The 25514-nt window shown below is 34.2% G+C and overlaps 4 protein-coding genes across 4 annotated transcripts; 1 reads left to right on the top strand and 3 right to left on the bottom strand.

Moving 5' to 3' along the window:
• Window positions 1-1337: 1337 nt before the first annotated feature.
• LOC106333091 (UDP-glycosyltransferase 73B5-like) lies at window positions 1338-3133 on the bottom strand. Its single transcript, XM_013771573.1, has 2 exons — window positions 2073-3133; window positions 1338-1913 (listed from the first exon to the last, which is right to left on the bottom strand). The coding sequence occupies exons 1-2, from the start codon at window positions 3061-3063 to the stop codon at window positions 1450-1452; spliced, it is 1455 nt and encodes a 484-aa protein (XP_013627027.1). The 5' UTR covers window positions 3064-3133; the 3' UTR covers window positions 1338-1449.
• A 5847-nt stretch (window positions 3134-8980) lies between these two features.
• On the top strand, window positions 8981-10256 carry LOC106331499 (protein IRX15-LIKE-like). The gene has a single exon (XM_013769875.1). It carries the CDS (start codon window positions 9053-9055, stop codon window positions 10046-10048), a length of 996 nt encoding a protein of 331 aa, XP_013625329.1. The 5' UTR covers window positions 8981-9052; the 3' UTR covers window positions 10049-10256.
• A 5074-nt stretch (window positions 10257-15330) lies between these two features.
• Window positions 15331-18459, bottom strand: LOC106330405 (disease resistance protein RPS6-like). The gene is made up of 2 exons (XM_013768876.1): window positions 18008-18459; window positions 15331-16207 (listed from the first exon to the last, which is right to left on the bottom strand). The coding sequence occupies exons 1-2, from the start codon at window positions 18457-18459 to the stop codon at window positions 15331-15333; spliced, it is 1329 nt and encodes a 442-aa protein (XP_013624330.1).
• Window positions 18460-23235: 4776 nt separating this feature from the next.
• On the bottom strand, window positions 23236-23876 carry LOC106333746 (dirigent protein 6-like). Its single transcript, XM_013772159.1, has one exon. It carries the CDS (start codon window positions 23874-23876, stop codon window positions 23310-23312), a length of 567 nt encoding a protein of 188 aa, XP_013627613.1. The 3' UTR covers window positions 23236-23309.
• Window positions 23877-25514: the final 1638 nt, after the last annotated feature.

Below are 25514 nucleotides of genomic sequence, written 5' to 3'. Positions count from 1 at the left end.
TATCATAGTGTATATTCACTTGGTAAAACCATCAAGGAAACAGACTTTCCCTTCTTCTTCTTCTTCTTTTAAGCTTTTTCAGCTTGAAGAGATACTATTCACCAAGTCGGACATCCTCTTTGTACTGAACCAACCTCTCCTTTAGCTTCCTCTTCAGTTGATACTGGCTTTGAAGAATCCCAAATACGATCCTAGGGAATGCCAACCCTCGTGTGTCTTCTTTCAACCTTCCATTTGGAGTAAACTAAGATTCAAAACTTGGTGGAAGGTCATCTCTCCCACATCAACTCAAATTACATGATACATCTTGTAGGTCAGTCGAATCCTCTCAACGGATACATGATTCTTGTGAGAGGAAGAGAGCCAGTTATATGCAGCATTGGTGACCAGAGCAGCTTTGCACAGAGATAGAGACCAGGTTGTCAAGCTCTTCATACTCAGAGTTCCCTCTGTTAGAAAGTCTGCTAGATCATCGATGGAGAGTACATCAAGCATTTCATCATCCTCTATTTCTTCATCTTTCAAGGGATGCAGATTCAAATAAGCATTGTTTACATCAGGAGAGAAGTCAAACGCAAATTGACAATCTCTATTTTTTATGCAGGATCTCACTTGTTGTACAACCGCTCTGACACCAAATGTAAATGCAAGAACTATAGCACGAAGTGTAACATACAATACACTAAAGTATATCTCTACAAAGATATGTGTATATATTATATCTCTTTTGAACTTACAGTCTTTCTTTAAACAGAACCTCAACAAGACCGACACACTCTTGACTCGTTCTTCTAGCCTCACACATCCTAAGGTCGAATACAAAACTGTAGAACATCACCCGTTAACCCTTTGTGCTTTTCACTCACCTTATAAGTTATGAAAATTCACACTTATGCTAAGAATACAACTCAGGTGATAACTCTAATACACAAGTCGAACAAGACTACTTATACCTGGTAACCAATCAGCTAACCTGCCCTCCTAATAGATATTCTCCAAATCTCCAAATAAGACAAGTTTCCTAAAACTCTACAAAGTCTTTATGAAAATTCCAAAAGGAGATATTCCATCTCTAGTAAATTTTCAGCTGCTTGTTTTCCAAAATTTGATTTCCAAGCCTTCAGCTCTGCTACATTTCGATTATTCTACTTGCACACTCGTTGTAGCAGATAATGCCTACTTCAAACTGGTTCACCTGATCTTTGCATCTTCATGTTTTGTATGAAATTTGAAGCATGAAGTGATGATCGGAAGCAGAAAGCAGGAAGTATGTTGTATGCATAACGAGAAATTTGATCTCAAAGCAGATACATAAATGTACCAAATACATTTCATGAACTTTATACGACTGACTTAAGGGGGTCGTAGCTAAAGCTAACCAAGTAAAAAAAATCCATCTCACAGCATGAAACATGTTAAAAAGAAACATGAAATATGTTCAGTTTTCTTCTACTTTCTACCGTTCACCTCTTCCATGAACTTGTTCAAATCATTATAAGAAGACCCTCCTTCCTCAACAGCTGCTTTGGCCATTTCGCCTAGCTTTTTTGCCCGTTTCCGCCTTTCCTCTGCCTCTTCCCCAACTATCACTTCTCTCACTGCCTTCTCCACTTCCTCTCTACTAATCAACTTTCCCCTTTTCACCAACTCTGTAGCTCCTACATTCACTCCTGTTTTCAACACCATTGTCAATAGCTTCTCGTTGTAAAACTGTTCCGCGCCCATCGGCCAAGTCACCATAGGTAACCCCGCAGCAATGCCCTCCATAACCGAGTTCCATCCACAGTGCGTCACAAATCCTCCAACCGCTTTGTGGTCAAGTATCAGCACCTGCGGGGCCCACCCACGTATGATCAGCCCTTTCCCTTTTGTTCTCTCCTCAAAACCTTCAGGCAGCCACTCCTCATTTTCACCTATCCACCAACCCCAAAAGTTAATTTTGTTACGTTAATGACTCCACACTCTCAAAAACATTAGCCAATTTACTCATTTCCATGGTATCAGATCATATATAAATATATGAATAAGGAAAAATACATAACTAGTAATTTTGAGCATGATATCATTTTTACCTTGGTTTTCGTTTTTCCTAACCACCCAAATGAAATTTTGACCAGACCCTTCAAGACCGGCGGCGATCTCTAACAGCTGCTCGTTGGTGAAGCTAGTTCCGCTGCCAAACGACATGTAAACCACTGAACCAGTTGCCTTAGACTCGAGCCATCTCAGGCATTCTTGCTCATCAACGTTTGCTTTTTTCCCTCTTCCAGCTTTCTCAGCAAGATCTACGTTGCAGAGCGAAAGCGGACCGATGTGCCAAGCTCTTTTCGCAACGAAACCACGGTAAAAGTCAGCGTAAGTTGATTCCAGCTTGTAGAAGCTATTCACCAAAACACCAAAGCTAACAGACTCCGATTCTCTGACCTCTTTCATAAACTTTCCCCTTGGAGTTTCGTCGTTGCTAACATTAGCTTGCTGCAATGTCATAACTATGTTCCCGGGGAGACCAGGGATCACAAATGGTGTAGAACGCGTAGATACTTTCTTATGAGGCTTATGAATCCTCATGTTATAAGAACAACATAAGGAAAAGAACGATGTGCCGTGGAACACAAGTCTTGGCACACCGAACTTTTCCGCGGATTGCGTCGCCCATGGGAAGAACATATCGGCCACGAGACAGCTCGGTTTCGTTGTTTCGATGAAACTCTCCAACTGCTGTTTCATATACTTGGTAGCGAAAAGAAACTTTAAGGACAAGTCACCTGCGTTAGGTTTTTGGTATGAGTTGATGAAGTCAACGTTCTCGCACCCTTCAGGCAAACCAAGCTGTACACAAGGGAAGTGGAAGATCTTGATTCCGATTTCGAGATCAGGGTTTTGATTTTTGAATGCTTCAGTTTGTTTCTCAAAGATCTTAGAGTTAATTGGGGTTGTGATGATGGTTGATTTGGCTCCTCTGCTGGAGAAAAGCTTGGCCATGTCTAGGGTTGGTATCATGTGGCCCTGAGCCATGAAGGGGAAAAAACAAATATGAATCGGCTCAGAGACTTCGCTGTTCATGTTTGGTTGCAGAAACAAGATCTTGGTTTTAAAGGATGAAGCAGAAAAGAAAACAGAAGAAAAATATAATATTTTGCAGTTCCAAGCAGAACAAACTGAGGATTTCTTATATACACAACACACACGCATAAACGCACTGAATCTCATGTCTATGCAAACGTCTTATTGTACTTTTGTGTTAGTTTTTACCTTTTTCTATTATTCGTTCAGGTTGAGTCATCTTTGGTTGGCTATAAAATTGGGAATCTTGATTCTTGAAATATTTGTGTATTTTAAATGAAAATTCTGACGTCTCGCACTTTAGTAAGCGTCGACTAGTGCTTTTTGTTGTTACTAAATTGGCTTGGAATTTTAACGATTCTCTAGGTCTAACTAAATATAAGACTGATTAGTAAAACATTAACTTGAGTAACTTATTCCAGAGAAAAGTAATATAAGACTGACATAAGATAGTACACTATTTTAATGATTCGAAAGTTTTAAACTAATTATAAATAATAGGACTGTTTGATGTTATTGTATACATGGTTATAGCTTTATTTGGTCTTAGTTTGATTTTGAGTTATGTTTGCGTTGTTAGTCAACAAGGTCTCATGTTTTCTCCATCATTTTCAAAATAATCTTCATCATATATCTCCTGAATAAAAGTGTACAAGTATGTTTCCGTCCAATACTATAACGAATTAATTAAGCCACCAAAAATATTTTGCCTAAAAACCCAACACAATTTTATCAATTTAACAAGTAAAAATAACCTCAATACTCAATATTCAACTACTAATTAAAGAACAAGAACTTGGCAAGTGCTCGAGCATCTTGGGATTGCAAGGATCTCTTCGACATGCTTTGCCTCTATGCTACTGTCACCACAAAGCCTTATTGTCAGTTTCTCAAGGATTGTTTCATTTCTCTTTCATATACGAAGGTTAGAATTTCCAATTCCACAAACTCGAGGGATAACACCAAACATGCAGGCACTGTCGAAGACATTGCATTTGGTTCTCTATTTTCACTATAAACCAAGGATATATTCTGTATCTGCAAAAACAATTAAACAGATAAAAACAATTTGAGTATAGATAAACATATATAAAAGCTTTGAAAAACTATTTGCGTCATTAAAAGGGGTAATAAAGCTATTCACCAACAAGTTGAGATATTCTAGTTTTGGGCAGCTCTGAAGAAGATTTAAAAACATTTCCAGATCCAAGTTAAAATGGTGGCTCGTCAATCTTGACAAGGAACAAAACTGAAGCTTCGAGTCTGGAAAGATGTATGGAATAATGTCCTGATAAAACAAGAGCATATAAACATAAATAAAATAAAATAAATAATGATGGTTATTTAAAATGTTCAGATGTTGACAAGTATACCTCCCAAAAAGTACAACGAATAAATAGATCGCTGACCATCGACATATCAGTGAGGATATCACGAATCACTCTTCTCCCGCCGGGGTTTTCATGGACACCAAAAAATAAAATATCTACTTTGTCTAAGAAACCCGAATGGATTATCCTAAATTGATTTGTTAAGTTAACATCAGTCTTCAAACACTGAAGTAGAGGAGCCTCAATCAGAACGTTGTAGTACGTATATAGGTGAAGTCTCTTTAGCGTCCGAGAGCGCACTTTTAAACCCTTTGACCCTTTAACAGAGTACCGAAGGATCTTCAAATCTTCCTGAACAAATGAGCCCGAAATATGTTTCTCCAACGTGGCCTCATTGGGACAGCGAACAACTTCTAAATCCATGATCTTTAGGCAAGGTAAGGAAACAAACTCGGTATTAACCAATAAGACATTCTGGACCGTAAGTGTACCAACGTCTCACAGGTATATAAATAAGCTCAGGGGTATCAGATCAAATGTGTAAGTGATTGCAAAATAAATATCAAGATGCTGAATCCCTCTTGCAGTCACAAGATCAATCCATGGGGTGATAATCAAGTTAACAAAAATTTTTAAACAGACTTTGGAGATCAAAGAGTCCCTGTGGTAATTGAAAAACCGGTCAGTGAAACTCACAAACTCACTGAAATTGTGGAAATGGCGGGAATTCAAGTCCAATCCAACAACACGTTGCCAAAGATTTCTCCATCGGGTGGACAATACACTTGTTCTCACTTCTCACAACATCTTTTGTAGAAAAATGAGGGAAGACATATTCTTCATCTCAGTCACATTTTGATTCCCCTCTGTAACCCTAACCAATCAGAATTGTCGTAGTAATCAAATCGAACACCATGCATTTTTTTTTTTGGTAATCATGTTAAATAACACCATGCATTTTCATATGTATCTTCTTCGTTTTCACACAATGGGTCAGTACAGTATACTGGTCCAGTTTCTTTCAGATCTTTGCTAACTTTCTCCATATGATTTTTCTTCATTTTAAACTCAACACATAATGTAACATTTTCAACTTTTCAAATATCCAAAAGCCATGAAACTTCCTTTTATTTCCTATTTTCACACGTGGTGTATCAAGGTTTTGTTTGAGTAGATTTTGATTCGGCAAAAAAACTACCTCAGTTCCAACTCATGTTCAGAAAATCAACTCTGTAATCTCCTATATATTAATTGAGAAACATTACAATTTCTTTTTGTATTCACGCGTCATCACTATGATGATTCTTAGAATCATTAGAAAAATAGGTTGGTCCATCTAATTATATAATAAGTTTTCTATTAAACTAACCATAAATTCATTATTAATGTTTTTTTATTATTTCCTTAAATAAAAGTTACGGAATTGCCTAATGTGGCTAAAATATATATGAAAATTAATGATTTTGAATAATAAAGATTTGATAAAATTAGTGTATCTTCTGTCATATTTTTTAATTTTAAATTATTAAAATAAATTAAACAACATTAACCATATAATAAAATTTATATTTTTCTGTATAATTTATATTTTGATTTTTTTTAAATGACTATAAATTATTTAAACTGTTAAAAATCTAACATTCAAATTTTGTGATCCATGATTTAAAGTTTTGTTACGACAAAACACAAATGATTACAAAATCTTATAAGTAAAAAGTATAATTTAATTAATTATTAAGATTAAAAGATATATATATATATATTGTTTTAAATTAAACTATATACCATATACCATATAAAATACATAAATATTTTAATTTCGAAATTTACTTAAAACAATTTTTTTTGATAAAATCTTTGAACAAACATTGACAAATTATTTTTTTAAAAAAATATAAATTACTAAAACTATTAATCCCACAATGAAAATTTTGTTATAAGTAATAAAAAAGTTTTTGCTATAAATGATACAAATGATCAAAAAACCATATAAGTAAAAAGCATAAAATAATAGAAATTAATATTAAAAGTATACTATGTATGTTAATATCATTTAAATATAATTATATATCCTTTCAAATAGAAAAAAAATATTTTTTGGATTAATAAAATTTATCTATATGTTCACACCAATTTAATTATATATGTAATAGTTACTGACTTTTAATTATTCAATATATATTTATTATTTCAAAATATGTAAAAATATATAATACATAAAATAATTTATATATAATGATCATCATATCGCAAACGCGGGTCTTAATCTAGTTTTCGTTCAAATTTGATATATATCAGAATTCAGTTTAATTCAGTTAAATTTTGGCTTACGCTAACCCTATAATTGCGGTTAAGAGTCTGCCATCCTATAGAACAAATCTACTACCAAAGTGTATGGCAATCTAGTAGTAATAAATATTTACCTAAAAAATTTATTCTGAAATGGCTAATTTGAAACATGTGCCACTAAATAAGTACAACTACTAAAAATTAAAATCATTTATACAAATCTGCCAAAAATATATATCATCTTTGACTATATAGAAAGTTAAATATGACCCAAAAATCTAACTAGCTCGAAAAAAATTGGCCAAAATTTTAAAATCTGCTACCTCAGTTGGCTAACTGATCCAGATAAATCTGTTTTCAATAAAAGTGGGATTGTAAACTCTGCTGGAGGAAAAGATATGTTGCTCACAGAAAGTCAGGCAAACGCTTGTAAGTTGTGACAGATTTTCTTCTAAACACCTGTTTAACAAATAGACTTAAGATATGATAGATATTTTATTGTTAAAAAAAAATATGCCAACAATGATGTATCATAACATTTTGCTAACATTTTTGTAATTCAATTTTTTGAAATAGTAAACTCTGTTTGAGAAAAAAGATATGTTGTTCACACAAAAGTTTAGCACCACATTTTTGAAAAATGTTTTCACATGTTTAATAAATAGACTTCAATTACGACAGATATTTTATTGTTAAAATTTTTTTTCCAATAATGATGTGTCACAGCATTTAAATGACATTTTTGTAATTCATTTTTTTGTTATAATTATGAGAGTATTTTGGACTATAAAACTATATAATAATATTTACAGCATATAAATTATTCTAGTAATAAAAGAATAAGTTTGTGTCAGTTTAGTAAAATTTCTTTAAATATAGATTCTTTGTAGTTTTACTGTTCCTCTTAAGTAAAAATGAAAAACAAAATAGTATCTTTTGTAAACAAAAATATTGTTATTCAGTTAATGTTCATGTGCTATCAAACTAAATAAAAATAAGTATTGTTGCAACTTAAGTTTCCAGTTTACTAAAGTTATACAATGAACCTACCAAGTTTTAATAATTAACTTAATCACGGTTGTCGAGTTCTCTTGTTCTACTGGTTAAGAGTTTTAAATCTGGTTTTAATCATATGTAGTTTCTGCGAACTATTGATTGCCAAAAGTTTAGAAGTTAACTTTAGTGCCTACAAATATCACCAATGTTATGAAAATCATCGGTTTAAAAAATAAATCTGTTATAAATTAAACGATCTTTAAAAAAAAATATTTTTCAAAAAACCAGTTTAAACAACATCTACACACTAATTTTTTTTTTAAAATGTCTAATTATCATCTAACAATTTTTAAACATGGAATAGACTATTCATCATGGTACCAGATACTTCTGAAAACTATTTATCATGAATATAGTGCAAGTACATTCATCATGAATATATGTATATAGAAAAAATAAATCATAGAACTATTTCGAAGATGGTTTCGGAACCAAACCTGCATTTGCAGTTTATTCGGAAGACATACGTATTCTGAAAGAGAATTTCACAGATATAGCGATCATCTATGTCTTACAAGCATAGAATACAAATGTGGATAGGCTAGCACGCGGACTACGCATCAGACTACCTATGTTGCTCACGAAAATAGTACATGGTAGAGTAATCGTTATAAATTGTTCACTATAATGGAGCCATGACAAACCACGTGAAACTATATATATATTACCTTTTCCATTCTATTGGTAGGATAAGCATATTAAGAAACATATTTAATGATAGGTCATTGTATTTGATATAATTTGAAGAATTAATATGTTTTCTTTAGTCTATGTTCAAAACTAATACCAGAAATCAGATTTGACATAGTTTAAGTAACAGTATAAGACAAATGATTGCCATGTATCAAATTCAGACATAAGACAAAGCAATGCTATTTAGAATATACTATGTAACTACAGTTAAATTAGTATAGGTAATTCAAAAAATCAAAATTCATCAAAAGTTGACATAATTTAAAGGAGCATAGTAAAACAGCCAAAATGTATCTGTTATGTAATGATAGGTTCTAGTTAAATGTGATATTATTATGTGTACGGGATTGAGAATATGTTTTGTGTGATATACCTCAAAAGATGATTAAATGCTTGATTTAACATCAAATTTCGAAATTTCGAAATCTGATCATTATAAAACAAAAGTAAAAGCTGACAACGACATCCGTTTCGGGTCTTTAGTAATTACCGGTTCAGTAAAACAAACAAATTTATTTTCCTTTGTTTATAAAGCCGTTCCTCAAAGAGACCACCAACACATTTCGTCTTTGTTCTCTCTTTCTTTCTTTTTCTTTTTTTCCAAATAAAAAAGTCCGAAAATGAAGAACAATGGAAATACTAATTTGATCCTCTTCCACCACCACGCTCCCTTACCCTCAAAATCAGCTTCCGCCCTCGCCGCCGCGAATTACCACCGCCTCTTATTCATCTTCTTCCTATCTTTCTTCACCTTCCTCTTCTCTCTCACTCTCTTCTCATCCTCACTCCACTCCGCCGCAACAACCTCCCACTCCCTCTCCTCATCTTCACCGTCCTCCTCCTCCCTCTCACCACCGATCCTCGCCGCACTTCTCCACTACACCTCCTCAACACCACCAAACACCTCAATGTCTCTCCCCGAACTCTCCGCCGTCTCCACCGTCATTAACTCCAAAGGCCCCGCCTGCAACCTCCTCGTCTTCGGCCTCTCCCACGAGTCTCTCCTCTGGAGATCTGCAAATCTCAAAGGCCGTACCGTCTTCGTCGACGAAAACTCTTACGCCGTTTCCAAATTCGAGCAGAACAATCCGGGAGTTGAGGCTTACGACGTCGTTTACTCGACCAAAGTCTCTCAAGCCGGTAAGCTTTTGGGTTATTATAAAACCCGACCCGAATGTCGACCGGTTCAGAATCTTTTGTTCTCGGATTGTAAATTGGGCATCAACGATTTACCCAACTTTGTGTACGAGATCGAGTGGGATGTGATTTTAATCGATGGGCCACGTGGCTACGCCGGAGATTCCCCGGGAAGGATGGCTCCGATTTTTACTTCGGCGGTTTTGGCGAAGAGTAAAGATTCCGGCAAGAAGAAGAAGAAGAAGACGACGGATGTTTTTGTGCATGAGTTTGGGAGGAAGCTTGAGAGAGTGTACAGTGAGGAGTTTTTATGTGAGGAGAATCTGATTGAGGTCGTCGGAGAGTTAGGGCATTTTGTTGTGGCGGCGGAAAAAGGGGAGAAACAAGGGAATGGGTTTTGTCGGAATTCTACGAAATTGTCGGAGCCATTTACGCCGGATAGTGGTGGCGATGCCGAGGTCGGTGTTGATGATGACTGAAAGTGAGTTACTTTTGGACTTTTGGTGGCTCTTTTGTAATTAATCTAGCTTTGAGGGTTTCTTTTTTTTTAACTGTCGTTTAGTTTTCTCGTATGTTTTAATTTGGAGCCGGTTACACATGAAACCATGATGTATCCAAATTCCAAATATAAATGTCAGCTATATATTGATGAAAGCATCAAATTTGTGATCAATATCACTTCGTACACAGTATGATTGGTAAAATTATGAAAATTTTAAACGCCATGAAAAGGTCTTGATTTTTTTAATCTGAATTTATAAATATTGTTTACCGTTGAAAACACTATTTATTTCATCCGTGAGGTAGGCCTCGGACGGATCGGATATCCGGACAATTTTAGGGTATCCGAATCAAGATCCTTATCCGGCGGATCCATAATTTTAATATCCTTATCCGGATCTGAGGTTTTCGGATATCCGGATGTCGGATATCCTTCTAAAAATTGTAATATCCACCGGATATCCGGATCCGGATTTGTATCCTTAAAATAAATAAACTTAAAAATATTAATATTAATATATATAAAATATTAAAAATAATTTAAAAATGAAAAAAATATAATGTTTTTAGTTATTTCTATGTATAATATTACAAAATTTACATAAAATTTACATAAACTATTATAAAAATGAAAATATATTAAATAAAGTTAGTTTTTTTATATAGATATTACTATTTTTGAAATAGTTATTAATAAAACTTACGGATCCGGATATCTGGACTAAAAAATCAAGATATCCGGATCCGGCTTTGACGGATACAACATTTTACTATCTGGATCCGGATTCGGCCCCTCCGGATATCCGGATTTTCGGATCTGATCCGGATCGAATTTCGGATCGAATTCGGATCTGACATAAAAGTCTCAGATTTCGCTATTTTGTTACTCTACTCTCTTCCGAGTGGAAATATTTTCTTATAAAATTCTCTAAAAGTGTGTCGGTGGAGACGAGGGCCTTAGCAAGCGGGACTTCCTCGCAATGTGGCTTCTCCTTTCGATTCCTTTGGACTTCAATTTATACAAAACAAAAACTTATTACTATTTTCGTCCTTTACAACTAATTAGGTACTCGATATTGAAATGACTGGTCTGAATAAATAGAGTAGAGTTCCATTTATGTTTTTGGATATTATAAAAAATTAGTACCATTAGTCGGTGGTGGTTCTCGGGGACACATTTTCAATCGTCACCAGCGATGATCGTAACTTTTTTTACTAAATATAGAGATTGAAGTTTCCTATAGCAGAAAACTAGTCGCATCCGACTACAATTACTTGTAAGAAATTTAGTACGATATACTTGTTGTTGTAACATATATCGCTTTAGTATCATATGTGAAAATAATGTCTTAATATTATTTTAATATAAAGTAAAACACAAATTAAACGTGGTTCCCCAATAATATACTACTTCCATAAACAATGAAAATATAATATTTAAAAGACAAATAGTTTCGAAATACATCAGAAATAATATATAGCAAAGTTGTATACAACACCTTAATTGAATAGTTGTATTTAGCCTAGATAACTTTAACATATGTAAAAATCTTGAGCTTACAAATGCAGCCCATGTTGAAAAGTTACACATTCTGCTGTCAGTAATGTAGTTTTGTTTTGCGGCCATCTAATGTTGCTTTCATCTGTGATGCACTTCTCAAAAGTGTCTCAGTGAGTTGAATAGGAGCTTTACAAAATTTCTAGAGTGATGTTAAAAGGAACAATTCAAAGAATATATTGCTGCAAATCTCAAATGCATTCTGACAGAGGACGCAAGTTTCATCTACACCGATGTTCCATTTCAAAACGCTGTCCCTTGTTAATAATCTGTCCAACATTGTTATCCAGGTGATAAACGAAAATTTTAGAGTTGCTTTCGAGAACCTAAGCCCACAGACACTGCATGTAATGACCTTCCTGATCAATGGATGAATTTTGGTCGAGAAAATTCTCGTAAGGTCTGATCAAAGTTGATTCGGCCTAAATTTAAGAAAAAATAGTTAGTAATGTCCTGACCGGTCTTTCTTATGGTCGGATACCATTCCAGATGTGTATGGTCGAGAGTTGGTTGATGACCAAAGGCTGTTGTAGGCATGTTTGAGAGAAGATGAAAGTGGTGTGCTTGGTGGAGTACTTATTGTGTGTTGCAAAACAAAAATCTCTCTGAAAGTCTATCAAAATGGACAACAGAACTCAACGAACACGACATGGCTATAAAAGTCGATCACTACCAAATCACAAGTATTGGTCGACTTCATAATCAAATTATTGCTTAAGCTGGAGAAATACCTTATCTTCTATAGCGAAAAATGGATCATACACTTGGATGAAACATCATCAAACAAGGGATCCGGAGCCGAGGTCCATCCCCAGTGTCCTACCGGAAAACTGATAACAATTGCGAAAATCTTATAATTTTTTTTTAATTCATATTGTGTACTTCTCTTATATATTAAAACAGAAGTCATAACCTTGATTAATGTGTGATTTTTTAAAATATAGACATAATGGACCTATTCCTACAAAGTCCTCTTACATTTAATCTCTAATCTTATCATTTAAATTTTAGACCTACCAGAAATTTTTATTGGGCTATCAATAATTGGATTTAAACAATAGATGATCCATTGGATTTATATATAGTATAAATTAAATAGATATAATTTAATGTTGTAATACTATACCTCTATATGTTAATTATTTAAATATTTGTCGATCTTAACTTTTAAAATTATAAAGATTTTTTTTAAATAACAAAAATCATATTATCTAACAATGATTAATCTTTACTACCTTAAACCAATGAAAACAAATTTTAAACTATATAGTTTATTTTAAAGATAAACAAAAACTAAATTTTTAATTATTTACTTGATAATATAAATTTATGAAGCGAAAAGTTTAATTTTTAAAAAACTTTCTAAATTTGTGAAATGTTACAATATTTTTGAATATGATAATAAAACAATATTTTACTAATCTTTATATATATAATTATGATTTTAATAATAAAATAATAATCCGAAAATATATATATAGAAGAAGATACAAATACTTGTGAAAGTTTGAAACAATCTATTCAATGAAAAAATATACCGTAAACTTATTATGTTTTAAAAATTGATAGACACATATATATTATAATATATACCAATTTAGAATTGAAAACAAAATATTTATATAAAAATAAATGAAAACAAAAATCCGCGCGGTTGCGCGGATCGTGATCTAGTGATTAATTAAATTAAAAACTGTTCATAAAATATTATTAATAAACATTAGTTAACTTTAGTTCTAAAATAAAAATAAAAAATACATAGTTTCTAAATTATCGAATATATGAAAATAACATTTTTCAAAAATTGTTTTAAATTTTTTAACAGGTAGGTATTATATAAATTATAAAATATAACAAACTTAGTTTATTATATTAAACTCAAAGTTTTTAATCCTACACAAATAATGATGTTTGTTCTACTTGAGGTAAGAAAATTATTTTGGTCACTTAAATTTATTTATTTTATCAATTGAAATTCTGTCAAAATAATAAAACTCAAGTTTTCCATCAAAATTAGGCATCCGATTTATATGTTTCAAGCTTTGTATTACACGGAAACGCTCCTCTGGAGAAATATGTAGTGTACGCGCTAAATTATTGGGAGCATGAAAGCGCGTGCGGCTAAGAACCGAAGAACCTTCTGCAGGAATATTTTGGGGATTCGATGTGGCTCGAGGCTCGAGGACATCCTTAAAGGTTAGTCTAGGCGCGTCTCTTGCCTTTTTCACGTGCTGCACGTGATCAGTAAGTGTATGTTACGTGTGAGAGCGACTAAGCAGAACTGGAGTCACTGACGCGGACGCTAGATGTCGGTGACAATGAGGGTGGACTGTATCTGTATGTATGGTCTGTGCTCGCGAGTGAGATAATTCGTGTCCGCGGGATAAACAATGTCTTATGGGCCGTGATGTATGAGGATGACCCGCTAGATTTCGTTCGAGTTGTTATCATTTATTTTGTCTTGGGTCTACGCACGAGTTCACATGACTTTGGCGGTCTGATATATAGAAAAAGAAATACTACTTAACAATAACATAATTGAAAATAGATATCAAAGACAGTTCAACACAGTCCGTTGGAACTGTATGATTGAGACACTAAAAGTCTAACTCGTAACCGTTACAGCAACTCCAGAAACAAATAGGAATAAAATTGTAAGACAAAAAGAGATGATTTCTCCTTATCAAATTTAATAAAAAAACAAATGTATTCTTTTTTCTTCTGCAACAAAAGAAATGAAATGAATGGAAAGAAAAAATTAGTCTTTATAAATAGTAATTATTTTTAGGAATATCAAAGAATTTAGTGTTTTTCAAATGGAATTTTCAGAAGTCGGATCACTTCAACAGTTTTCTCAGTGTGTATAAATGTTAAGCAATCGATTTCTCAACCCTTGATGGAATTGAACAGTGAAGAAGGTGCCACCTCATAATGAACTAGGGCTTAAGCTTTCTTGTATAAATGTTCTTGTTTACTCGTAAGAAACTAAGCCAAAAATACCAAAGAAGTTAAAGTAAAATTCTTCGTCTTCCTGAAGCTTTGCTTCTGCTTTCGACTTAAACCACATAAAATAGCCAAAGATTTCAATCCTTATTATCCAAAAGAAGCTAGTCGGAACCAAATGCATGACATCCAGAGATGAAATATTGAAGATATTGAAAATGCAATGTATCTGTGGGAGCTAAAAATCACATTAGACTAATTGTATAGATTTAGGGAAACAAGAGAAATACTTTCTAGAAATAGAACTTTATAGTAAGATAGTATCGTCAAACTAGAATTTAACTGAAATAAAATGAACGAATACAAAGTTGATAATGGATCAATCGTACATGCAAAATAGTTTTAAAGCGTCTAATATATGCGTTTTAAAGTGAAAAATATAGGGATCTTATCCTGAGTTTGGCTTGTCACTTTTATACCTCTAATAGGGCCCAACTACTCTGTTTATCTATGATGCACATGTATCTAATTCCTCAGATCACGGACCATTACTTGACTGGCTCGGATCACAGACCATTACTTGACTGGCTCGACCTTGTCTTGACTCGGTCCTGATTGTTCTTTGTTTTTGAGGAGTAGTTACCTCGAGTTTGAAGCACCTCTGAGATCCATGAAATTACTGGGCTCGGTTGACTGTACCACATTCGTAACAGAGTCAAGGCCGTCTTAGATGGGGTTTTAGTAGACCGTACTTATATACTAAAGTCTGCTCCGACAGTGGTGGAATATTGCTTCATCGTTTTGGTTATTTAACCCATTGTAGCGAAATTTAAGTATCTCTTCAATTTTACCAAATTGCCTTTTCCGGAACATTATCAGCATATCTATCCACTCCTTTTTGTATCTACCCCGTAAATATGACCCTAAAACTACAAGACCCGAAGGAAGATTACCGGCATGCAATGCACTTTCAGAAGCAAGCTCCATAAAGTCACCTGGTGGAGAGTTCTGCCTAAAAGCATTTCGACAAAAAAATTGAAGAGCAAGACCATCAGATGGGAGAGGTACCTTATAGAAATGATCAATTCCGTGGGCCCTTAAAATATGCTCATGTTTTGTAATCACAATGATCCTACTCCCTGGTCCAAACCAATTAATGTCACCTGCCAAGGTATCTAAGACGAAATGATTCTCCAAATCATCTACAAAGATTAAAACTTTGTGGTTTTTTAGCTTCTCTTCCACTGCACCCGTATGAAAATTTTTTAGGTCCTTCCCCAAAATTTCAGATAGAAATTTTTCTAGTAAATGAAACTTCATGTTATAGTCGTACGGATTGGCTCCTCCATAGATTTCCATACTCCTAGATACGAAAGCCTTATCGACAAAAACACTGCCTTGGAAACGATGAGAGTGTCGGTTAAATAGAACTCTTGCTATTGTTGTCTTTCCAATCCCCGAGGAACCCATAATCCCAACCATCCTCCCTTTTTCGGATTCAAAATCCAACAGCGATTCCAGTTCTGCCATATGGTTTTCTATGCCAACAATGTCTTCAGAATCCTTAGATGAAGTTAAAAGCAGTTTATCCGAAACATAGTTGGCGATTTCTTCAACCATTTTTGCTTCGTTGTCCCTGTCAGAGAGAAATATCATTTAAGAACATGATACAACATTTTTCTTGATATATACATTATAATCATATTCTTGTTTTAAATATCAATTTGTATTATTTTCAATACTTTAATATGTTTTAAGTTTTAATATATGAAATCAAATATTTATTGGAGTTTATTGGTTTTTATATTTTAATGGATTCTTAGATTTATTAATCTTTAGTAAATCTATAGATTTTCAAATTACACAAGTGACTTTCAAAATTAAACAAATCAAATAAGTCTTATAATAAAATCGAAGTATATAAAAGTTATTATTTTTTATCTTTTACATATCATAACTTATATAATCTCTACACATATTTGTCTCTGATATTTTAGAATTTTGTGGGTTTATGTTTTTTGTAAAAAGATTGTCATTTGTAATAGAAATGAGATAGAAACTATGTTAAATATTTGTATAGAAAATCTTCATTGTAGAAGATGGAAGACTGGAGTGGAACATTGTAAAAATGGTATAGGTTATAAAAACGGTAGACAATAAAATAGAAGATTTTCAACTGAAAATACTCCCTCTTACAATTTATTTGGTGTTAACGTGTTTACACACTAGTTAAGAAATTGTTAACTTTTGTTAATTTTTGTTTTCATTAACTAAAGTTAATTCACAAATAAAAATTATACATTAAAATATAAAAAAAACATCAAGTTTTGCATAGAAAACTGAAAACATCGTTTAAAATAAAACAGAGGAAGTATATGATATGACGTGGTAGTGATTTTACATGTGGACAACATCAAAATTGGTACCTTTTTTTCTCTCTCTTTCTTTTGCATATCATACCTTATAGAACATGTACATAAAAAAACTTTTAGAATCTCTGTTTTGTCCATAAAAAACTATAGAATCTCTGCATGTATTTGTCTCTAGTAGTATAAAATTTCATGTGTTTAAGTATTTACATTTTCGTTATTTATAATAGAAATTATGTCAAAGAATAGGTTCTATAACGTTTTCATGGTTTTAATTTGAAAACATATGATATAACATGGTAATTGCATAAGTGAATAATATAAAAATTGGTACTGTTGTTAGATAGGATCCGGTGATTATAGAAGTGGAGTGAAAACAATAATACGAATTTAACGAAAACAAGGGCAAATCTCCAAAATAGCACCATTCTAAGTTTATATCACAAAAATAACACTCTAAAACTAAAATGACCAAAATAGCACATTTCTAAGTTTATCCTTTGAAAATTTTAATTTTTTTATTTTTCAAAATTTGAAATCTTATCCCAAAACCTTATTTTTCAACTCTAAACCCTAAACCCTAAACCTTAAACTCTAAACCCTAAACCCGACATTTTTAAGTTTTTGTCACAAAAATAGATCTCAAAAACTAAAATGAGCAAAATAGCACTTTTTATTCTGAAAATTTTAACTTTTCTTTTAACTCTAAACCCTAAATCCTAAACCCCATCTTTTAACTCTAAACCCTAAGTTTGTGACTTTTGATAAAACATTAAGTGCTATTTTTGTGACTTTTGACCTTGAGTGCTAGTTTGGGAACAAAAACTTGATTTAATGCTATTTTTGTCTTTTTCTCAAATAACAAGGTTCAACTCAATATTTTATTTTGTATATTTTATCTTCTAAACATTTATAAATCCGCTTAAGTTCAGTTTCAAATCAAAACATTAAACTATTAAAACAACTTTAAAATCATATGGCAGAATTGTGCATATTATATGATTATATAAACATTAAACTATTAAAACAACTTAAAAGTCATAGCCAATGATTATATAAAATCCTACCAGCTCTTTGAATGATATCCGAAGATATTAGCTAAATTAGATAAAGCTCCCCTCCATCGAACTTTGAGTTCCTCTGGTTGGTTGTGGCAGGTGTTTTCAAAGATCTCTCCAAAGTCTCCAGTTTGGTGTCTCACATGAGAAGGATCCAAACCGTAGTAAACCGGTATCACTATTTGACGGAACTCTTCCATGCAATACATAATCTCCAGCAGTTCATTAAGGCACCAGCTTGAAGAAGCATAATTTTGGGACAGCACAACGACCGCAATCTTTGAAGTCCTAATGGCCTTTTCAAGCGTGGGTTTGAGCGATTGGCTTCTCTCGATTTTGTTGTCTTTGAAAGTATTGATATGCTTCTGATCAAACTCTTTGATCAAGTGGCTGAGGAAACTTTTGCGGACGTCTGCTCCCCTGAAGCTAGGGAAGACGTCGTATGAGTAAGATTTAGCCATTACGTAAAGAACAGTTGGTGGTGCTTTTTTTTCTCAACTTTTTTTTGTCAACTTAGAACAAAGGCTGGTCGTATTATCGCTTATAGAGTATATCATATCTTCGCATTATTTCTGTAAATTTCATAGAACAGAGAAGGAAAATTTGAAAAGAGGAGAGAGGGATTGTTGGACTCAGTCACTCAGGTTTAGTCGAACGACACGTTTTCCTTACAAAATGGGACTGTGTCATATTATCGTTCATTATTGCTGTAAATTTCATAGAATATAATACTAGAAACGAGGAGGACGCGTTATGGATGGATGTTTAGTCAAAAAACCTATACAGAGTTATTTTTTTGTTTCGTAAATTTCACAGAACAGAGAAGGTAGCAAGAAAAGAGGAGGAAGCTTGATGATTGATAAATGGATGTTTAGTCGAAGAACCCCATATAGAGTTATTGTTTGCTTCTGTAAATTTGAAAAAGGTGACTAGAAAAGAGGAAGACGCTTGATGGATGTATGAATAGTCGAACATAGTTAACCAGCGACACATATGATTATATAAAAAACTAGAGATGATCATAACTGTAACAACGGTTGTTGTGTCCTTACATGGCTCGGAAGCATGTAGAGGAAACGGTTCAAAGTAGCTCCAGCCCATTTTCTTTCGGCTATTGTACCAGAAGCTCTTGTCACTAGTTTGAAAATTTGATAGATACGGACGGATGCTTCTAGGGATATATTGAGCTAGCAGCATAACCCATTTCACTATCTTCTTGAGAAATAGTAAGAGTTATTACATGAACTGTATTGCGTTGCACATCTATAAGCAACATTCTGTTTTTCTTCAAAACTATAATAACGTTACAAAGAACAATAAAAATGCAGGACTATCTCGAACGAGGAGCAATGAGTACGGTTATAATATGAAAATGATGTGAATCACGTAAAAGGTGTTGATAAAGGAACGAAGAACACGAACATTTATGTTCCAGGCTTTTATCCAAAGTAAAGCAGAATCTATGACTCAATGAGAATCAATCACAGAGATAAAGAAAGACAACGAATCAATAGCCAAAGCAACAAGGCAGACGAACAGCACAATCTTCCTCTATACTTCAAGGATTTTTTTTTTTAAGGATTTTCCATGTTCCTTTAAGCCTCCTTTAAGCCTTCAATTTTCCATTTACAAATAGAAAGGTTGATGATCTCTACGTAATCCGAGTATCAAACCTGTATTAGCCACGAAGATATAAGCAAACAATAAATCCTGGAACAAAGCTATCGTCAAAGTAAACAAAAATTCAAAAAAGTCACCTCACAAAGTTACTCCTCCGATGATTCTTCATGTATGTATGTAGCTTCTTCCTCTGCTCAATTCTGCAGGTACAAGAATATTGAAAGTTCAGCCGTCTCTCTATCTAAAAAAATTTCTTTGCATGGAAACGAGAACTAAGTTAGTCTAAAACGCCAGAGAAATAATGTAACCCATACAATGAGTATTGTGAACCCAAACCGACAAATCATTTTTTCGTAACGTCAAAGTCCTTGTGAACCCAAAATATCGATCGAAAATTCGAGTTGATGGCTGTGATCAGCCCTTGAGAATCTGAGCGAAGCAAGATACATTTGTATTGGAGAGTGAAAACATGCAGGAGAGCTTCTCTTATCGCCAAAGCCTCTGCCATGATAGGAGACGAAACAATAGTTTCAGTAGAGGATACTTTATGGTCTTTTCTCCAGGCTGCGTCGGTGTGGGTGTGGCAGATGATAGTATCATCCGTCAGTTGCAGGGGCATGTGAGGCGTCGCTTTCTTGAAGGTCGTGGGACCGGAGACCTATAAAGAGATGTAGACACAAGTTTTTGGTCAACAAAAGAAATTGGGGTGACGCTATATTTCTCTTTGAAACTATTATATATCATCAAATTCATATATATTTTAAAACCAGTTTTATATTTCTCCAATCCAAAAGTTCAAGTCCAGTTTCCACCCAAATCTAAAAGTTGGAATTATACTTTTTATATAATAAAAGTTCCATACCGAAACACACAGACAATATCCATCGAAAACACGATTTACTGTCTACTTAACGTTATCCAGTGTTGCCTAATCGAAAACACGATTAACCAAAATTATATTATCTCTAATGTAAAACTCTATTTTTTCTTTGAATAATTTCATACTAGAGTTTGATTTTATTCCAACTTCACTCCATTTCATTTTAAAGTAAAAATGTAGTATATAATAAAAAAATAAAGATATTCCGTTGGAGTAACTTATTTTTTAATAAATTAAAATAAAATATCCTTTATTCCAAATTCTATTTTGAAAGTGAAATATGGAATGAGGTTGGACAATGGACATACTCTAAGAGCACTCTTATTGGTGTATGGGTATCTTAAAAATTGTAATAACATTATCTTTAGTTTAATTAGATTTTACAATTAAATTTAATTGCTAAAATGAATAAGAACCACTAAAAAGAAGACAGTTGGCAAAAATCAACTTTTATGGGGTTCTAGTAGCATCTATGCAAGGATCTGAGGACTCTTACATATGGCATGCGACATCTTCTGGAGTTTACTCTACAAAATCAGGGTATTTTGCTGCTTCTACTCCCTGGTTAGAGAAATCAGAGTCAATTCAAGCTGAGAATTTCATTGGATCAAAGATATTTGGGCAGGGAAATTCTCACCAAAGATGAAAGCCTTCCTTTGGGCAGCAGTGCAAAAGGCAATCCCTATTGGAGAAAACCTATTAATCGAGGTGTAAGATGGGCTGCTCAGTGCCTTATGTGTAATGAACGTGAAACAAGCACACATTTGTTCTTTACCTGCCCCTTTGCGAAGAGAGTTTGGCAGTGTGTGCCTCTACATTCAGCAGTTCACATAGCTGCGGAGTCAACCTTCAAAGAAGCTATTGTCAAGTTTCGTAAAGCTGTCTGTCTACCACCCTCCGGTTTTACACTAAATATTCTTCCCTGGATCTGTTGGGTCCTTTGGACAGCAAGAAACGTTCTTGTTTTTGAGAATAAACGAAGCATTCCTGAAGACATAGCTTTAAAAGGATTAAGACTAGCAAAGGATAGGATGGAAGCGCAAGGAAGAACATCAGAGTCGAAGGTACCTCCCAAACCGAAGGAATGCATGGATCGACCTTCAGAGAATCCTCCACCGATCTTGTGCGCTACAGACGCGGCATGGAATGCAACCAGAAAGACGGCGGGGCTTGGGTGGACCTTCTCCGGACCGTCTTTAGCAGCTACAACGCAAGGGTCGAGGATCCAAGCCTCAGTCCAATTGTTAATGGTTTTGCCTGCATACAATAAGCTACAAATTCCCAATTCTTTCATCCACAACGAAACCCTAAAACAAGATAACTGAAATCGAACACATAAATCCGTGAAGTCGAAAATTGTCCATGTTAACATGATTCCTTCACTTATGGACTTAAAACCAGAAAACTGCATTCAGCACATAAATCTTCAAAAATCGACATCTTTTCAGAGGGTTAGGGTTGATTGTAGTCGAAATTGATGGATATTTGTCCATGTTAACATGATTCCTTCGCTTATAGACGGATCTGACGAAGAAGAGTAGATAGAGCTCTCCATGTTCAAGAAGATGTAGTTGCATTCACAGACGAGCCTCCCATCCGGCATAACATCTACCTTGAAAGCGAGACTGATATATAGCGATGTAGATGATGGATGGTGATGAGGAAGATGAGCAACTTAAAAGACAAAGAGTTAAGAGAACGTTGTCGAATTAGAAGAGGTGATGGGAGCCTATTCGAGGGGCAAGTGTTCTAAAATGGAGTCGCGTTCAAAGAGGGGTACTCGACTATGCTCTAAAGACAGGGTACAACATCAAGCAATATGGATATGACAAAACTAAGCGTGGATTTAGTTGTACTGGTCAAAATGTAGATACAAAATATTTACTGCTCGAGTTAGTAGAGATGTTATGTTAAAGTGTACAAGAATGTACATATGGAGAACACAAGATGATTAAGGTCCCTATGATAGCTAGGTTGTTCTTGATAAGATAAAGGAAGAACCAGACTATTCATGCCAATGAAAATAAAAGAAAGAGAGGTGGAAAATCACAGTTTTTAGATCACAATGCCAAGCTGCTAGATGATGCTCAGTTTGGTCGGCTCCGAGACTATAATGTTGAGATTCTCGAGTCCATTATCAATTATTTGGTAAGTTCAGACCATAAGAAATGAGCAAGGGGAGGATGTGTTCGACTGCTTCGATGTGTGTTTTGATGTCTTTAGGAGATCATGGAGAGAGACGTGCATACCGCTAATTGGAATCAATGGTTTTTTTTACGAGAGAAACAAAATGCTAGTGGCTCTTGGTCGAGATGCTGATAATGCCATCTATCTCATTTATTGGGGGTGTTGTTCAAGAGGTGAACACCCCAATTTGGTTGTGGTTTTGAAGCATGTAAAGGCTGACTTGAGTTTAGGAGATGGTGATGGGTATATAATGGTCTCACAAGGTGAGTTTATGGTCATTTAATAGCTCTCAGGTAATGGTTTATGGTGTTTAATGTCACTCATCCATTTTTACAATGTTCTTTTACATTTCCCCAATAATCCAGTGTTCTTTTACATTTCTGTACGTAGATGGCATTTTCTTCTTTTCAAGCGGATTAAATTATTTGTTACATTTCTATTCGATATTTTATTTTCATTTCATTTTTATTACGCATCTAATGATGGGGGAAACATTACAACAGAAAAAAACGACAAAACAAGAGAAAAGCGATTTGACAAAAATACATAAATAGAAAATTACAACACTTATTAGAAACACGTTATCTCTTGCCACACACAGTTTTCAAACAGAACACACATTATTTAGTAACATTCATAAAGTTTAATATCCATCTTTAAACGGAAGTACCTTAACCCCTCAGTCGCATCTGTCTCAACGGTAGCGATCCCACGTGCCATAAAGAAGTCACCAGTCCCACCAACGACTGGTATATCTCTTGTCGGCTCCCTCATCAAGTCTGCACCCATTATGTTCAACGTCCCGTTGTGTTCCGTCGAGTTAAACACTAACGTCAAGCAGATCCAAGCATTGACGCCCAACTTCTTGTCGTAGAAATAGAAGCCTTGTGCGCGAGCCACATATTCTGAGAGGTAGTTCCTGTCCATTGTTATGGGGTCGTCGAAGATCACTAACTTTCCAAATTTGAAGTTTCCTAATCCTGGAGGGTTTACGATCGCAGCTGAGGTGGCATTTGCAGCATTGTCGCCTCCATCGTAGATTATGTCGTGGTAGTAGAAGGAAAATTGTTTGCAGGGTTTCTTCTGATCAATGTATTTTGGGAACACGGAAACAGTATGGGAGAAGAATAAAACCAATAAGAAGAATGAAAAGAGGACTTTGAAGTTTTGATTCTCTGCTATAGATGTCATGGTTATAAACTTGTGAGTTGTGTAAAATGGAGTGATCTTATACCCATTTATACAGAAGTATCCTCTGGTGTGATAGAGGTTTTTTTTTTGCTTAAAGAAATGAAATTTAAAAGTACGTATGCAGCTAATTAGGATTAAAGAAATAAAAGAAGTTAATGTTTTGTCTATTTATAACTAACTAACAAAAAGAGTAATAATATGATTTTTAACTTTTAATAACGGACCCAAGTGGGGTTGGTGGTAGCTGAACTACAAGTTAATTTAACTCTCTTGACAGATTCAAAACCGTTGGGTAATGATAATAAAATAGCACGTTGAGCATAATCAATAAATGAGAACAAAAACGAAATTGTCAAGCCAAAATGGAATTTTTTTTTTTTTTTGATAATCCAGTATCCGACCACTTTTGCGTGATCGACTAGCCCCCCGGACCTAAGCCCATGCCATTACAGGATTTTTAAGCGTTCCCTAAAGGGCCCCTGGTTACGCGAAGTGGTCTGGAGGGCGAGAGGCAGCCCATGTAAAACCCCTCGTGGCCAACGCGAATCGAACCCGGGACTGTATCGGGGCCGAAGCTCCCTGAAGTACCACTAGACCAACTCGAGTTGGTTAAAAAAAAAAAAATGGAAATTTTCTATACAAGGAACTAGTACGCAAACGTCGATAACGCCACGCACATTCTAGCTTATCGTCTCTCTATACCTTAGCCCCTTGGCATTATTTACCAAGTTACTTTATTAAAAACGCAGACTTTGGACCTGACGAAGAAATTGACAAAACCAACATTCGCTATTAATTATTTATTACGGCCAGTGTCTATCACAGTCATGCTGAAGAGATTAAAGATATCATCCCAATAACAGAGATGATGAAACAGAAGTATCTAACTAGATGTCCTTATAAATCGCATGGTAACAATTTTCCAAAATGATGATAGGAAAATCATTGAGATGATTTTGTCGAGCTTGGTTTGATCAGTATGGCAATTGGCATTAGAATAGTGTATAATATAAAACTTTTTGTTTATGTTGTTACTTGTTTGAGACGATATACAAAACAAGGTTGAAATGATGCGTTTGTGAGAAAAGATATTTTTAGCTGGAGTAAATCAAAGAGATTAGCTTCTCATGTGAGTGCTATGAATAACTTTCACAATTTTGTTGTCAGATGTGTGATTCTTTGATGGAGCAAGACCATTCTGTTGTGAAAGCTTTTTATAGAGAAATTTACTAGGATCTTATGGAAAAGTTGGGATATGACTAAAATAACATATATCTTTTAAAAATTACTAGAATGTTTGTATACCTTTAGTAAATTACAGCTAAGGCTCCTTGTTAGTTTTTTTTAATTGAGACTATTTTTAAACAACAAATCCATGTCACTAATTACTATATCCACGTCATTAATAATTGTAATTATTTTGATCAAAAGAGAAGAAAGACAATGAATTGTCTTTGTAACTAAACTTCATGTGTTGAAAAAAAAATATCACAAGTTTCATTGTTCGACGCTTAAACCTTAATCTTTTGAGTCGATATTGATGTTTATCGTTCGAAATTCTCGAACTGTCTTCTCTAATAACGTCTTCACCGTAATCGTCTTCTCTGCAAGCGTTTCTACGAAATCTTCTTCGCTGCA

Source organism: Brassica oleracea, chromosome C3 (genome assembly GCF_000695525.1).
Source record: "Brassica oleracea var. oleracea cultivar TO1000 chromosome C3, BOL, whole genome shotgun sequence".
Classification (NCBI taxonomy): Eukaryota; Viridiplantae; Streptophyta; class Magnoliopsida; order Brassicales; family Brassicaceae; genus Brassica; species Brassica oleracea.
Note: the sequence above shows the minus strand (reverse complement) of the source record. Positions and strands in the feature narration are given on the sequence as shown.

Excerpts from the sequence above, each read along its gene's own strand:
- LOC106333091 (XM_013771573.1), bottom strand. The coding sequence starts at position 3,063 with ATGAACAGCGAAGTCTCTGAGCCGATTCATATTTGTTTTTTCCCCTTC. Across the intron at positions 1,914-2,072 it reads TAGGAAAAACGAAAACCAAG|GTGAAAATGAGGAGTGGCTG; the intron begins GTAAAAATGATA and ends GTTGGTGGATAG.
- LOC106331499 (XM_013769875.1), top strand. The coding sequence starts at position 9,053 with ATGAAGAACAATGGAAATACTAATTTGATCCTCTTCCACCACCACGCT.
- LOC106330405 (XM_013768876.1), bottom strand. The coding sequence starts at position 18,459 with ATGGCTAAATCTTACTCATACGACGTCTTCCCTAGCTTCAGGGGAGCA. Across the intron at positions 16,208-18,007 it reads GGATATCATTCAAAGAGCTG|GGACAACGAAGCAAAAATGG; the intron begins GTAGGATTTTAT and ends TCTCTCTGACAG.
- LOC106333746 (XM_013772159.1), bottom strand. The coding sequence starts at position 23,876 with ATGACATCTATAGCAGAGAATCAAAACTTCAAAGTCCTCTTTTCATTC.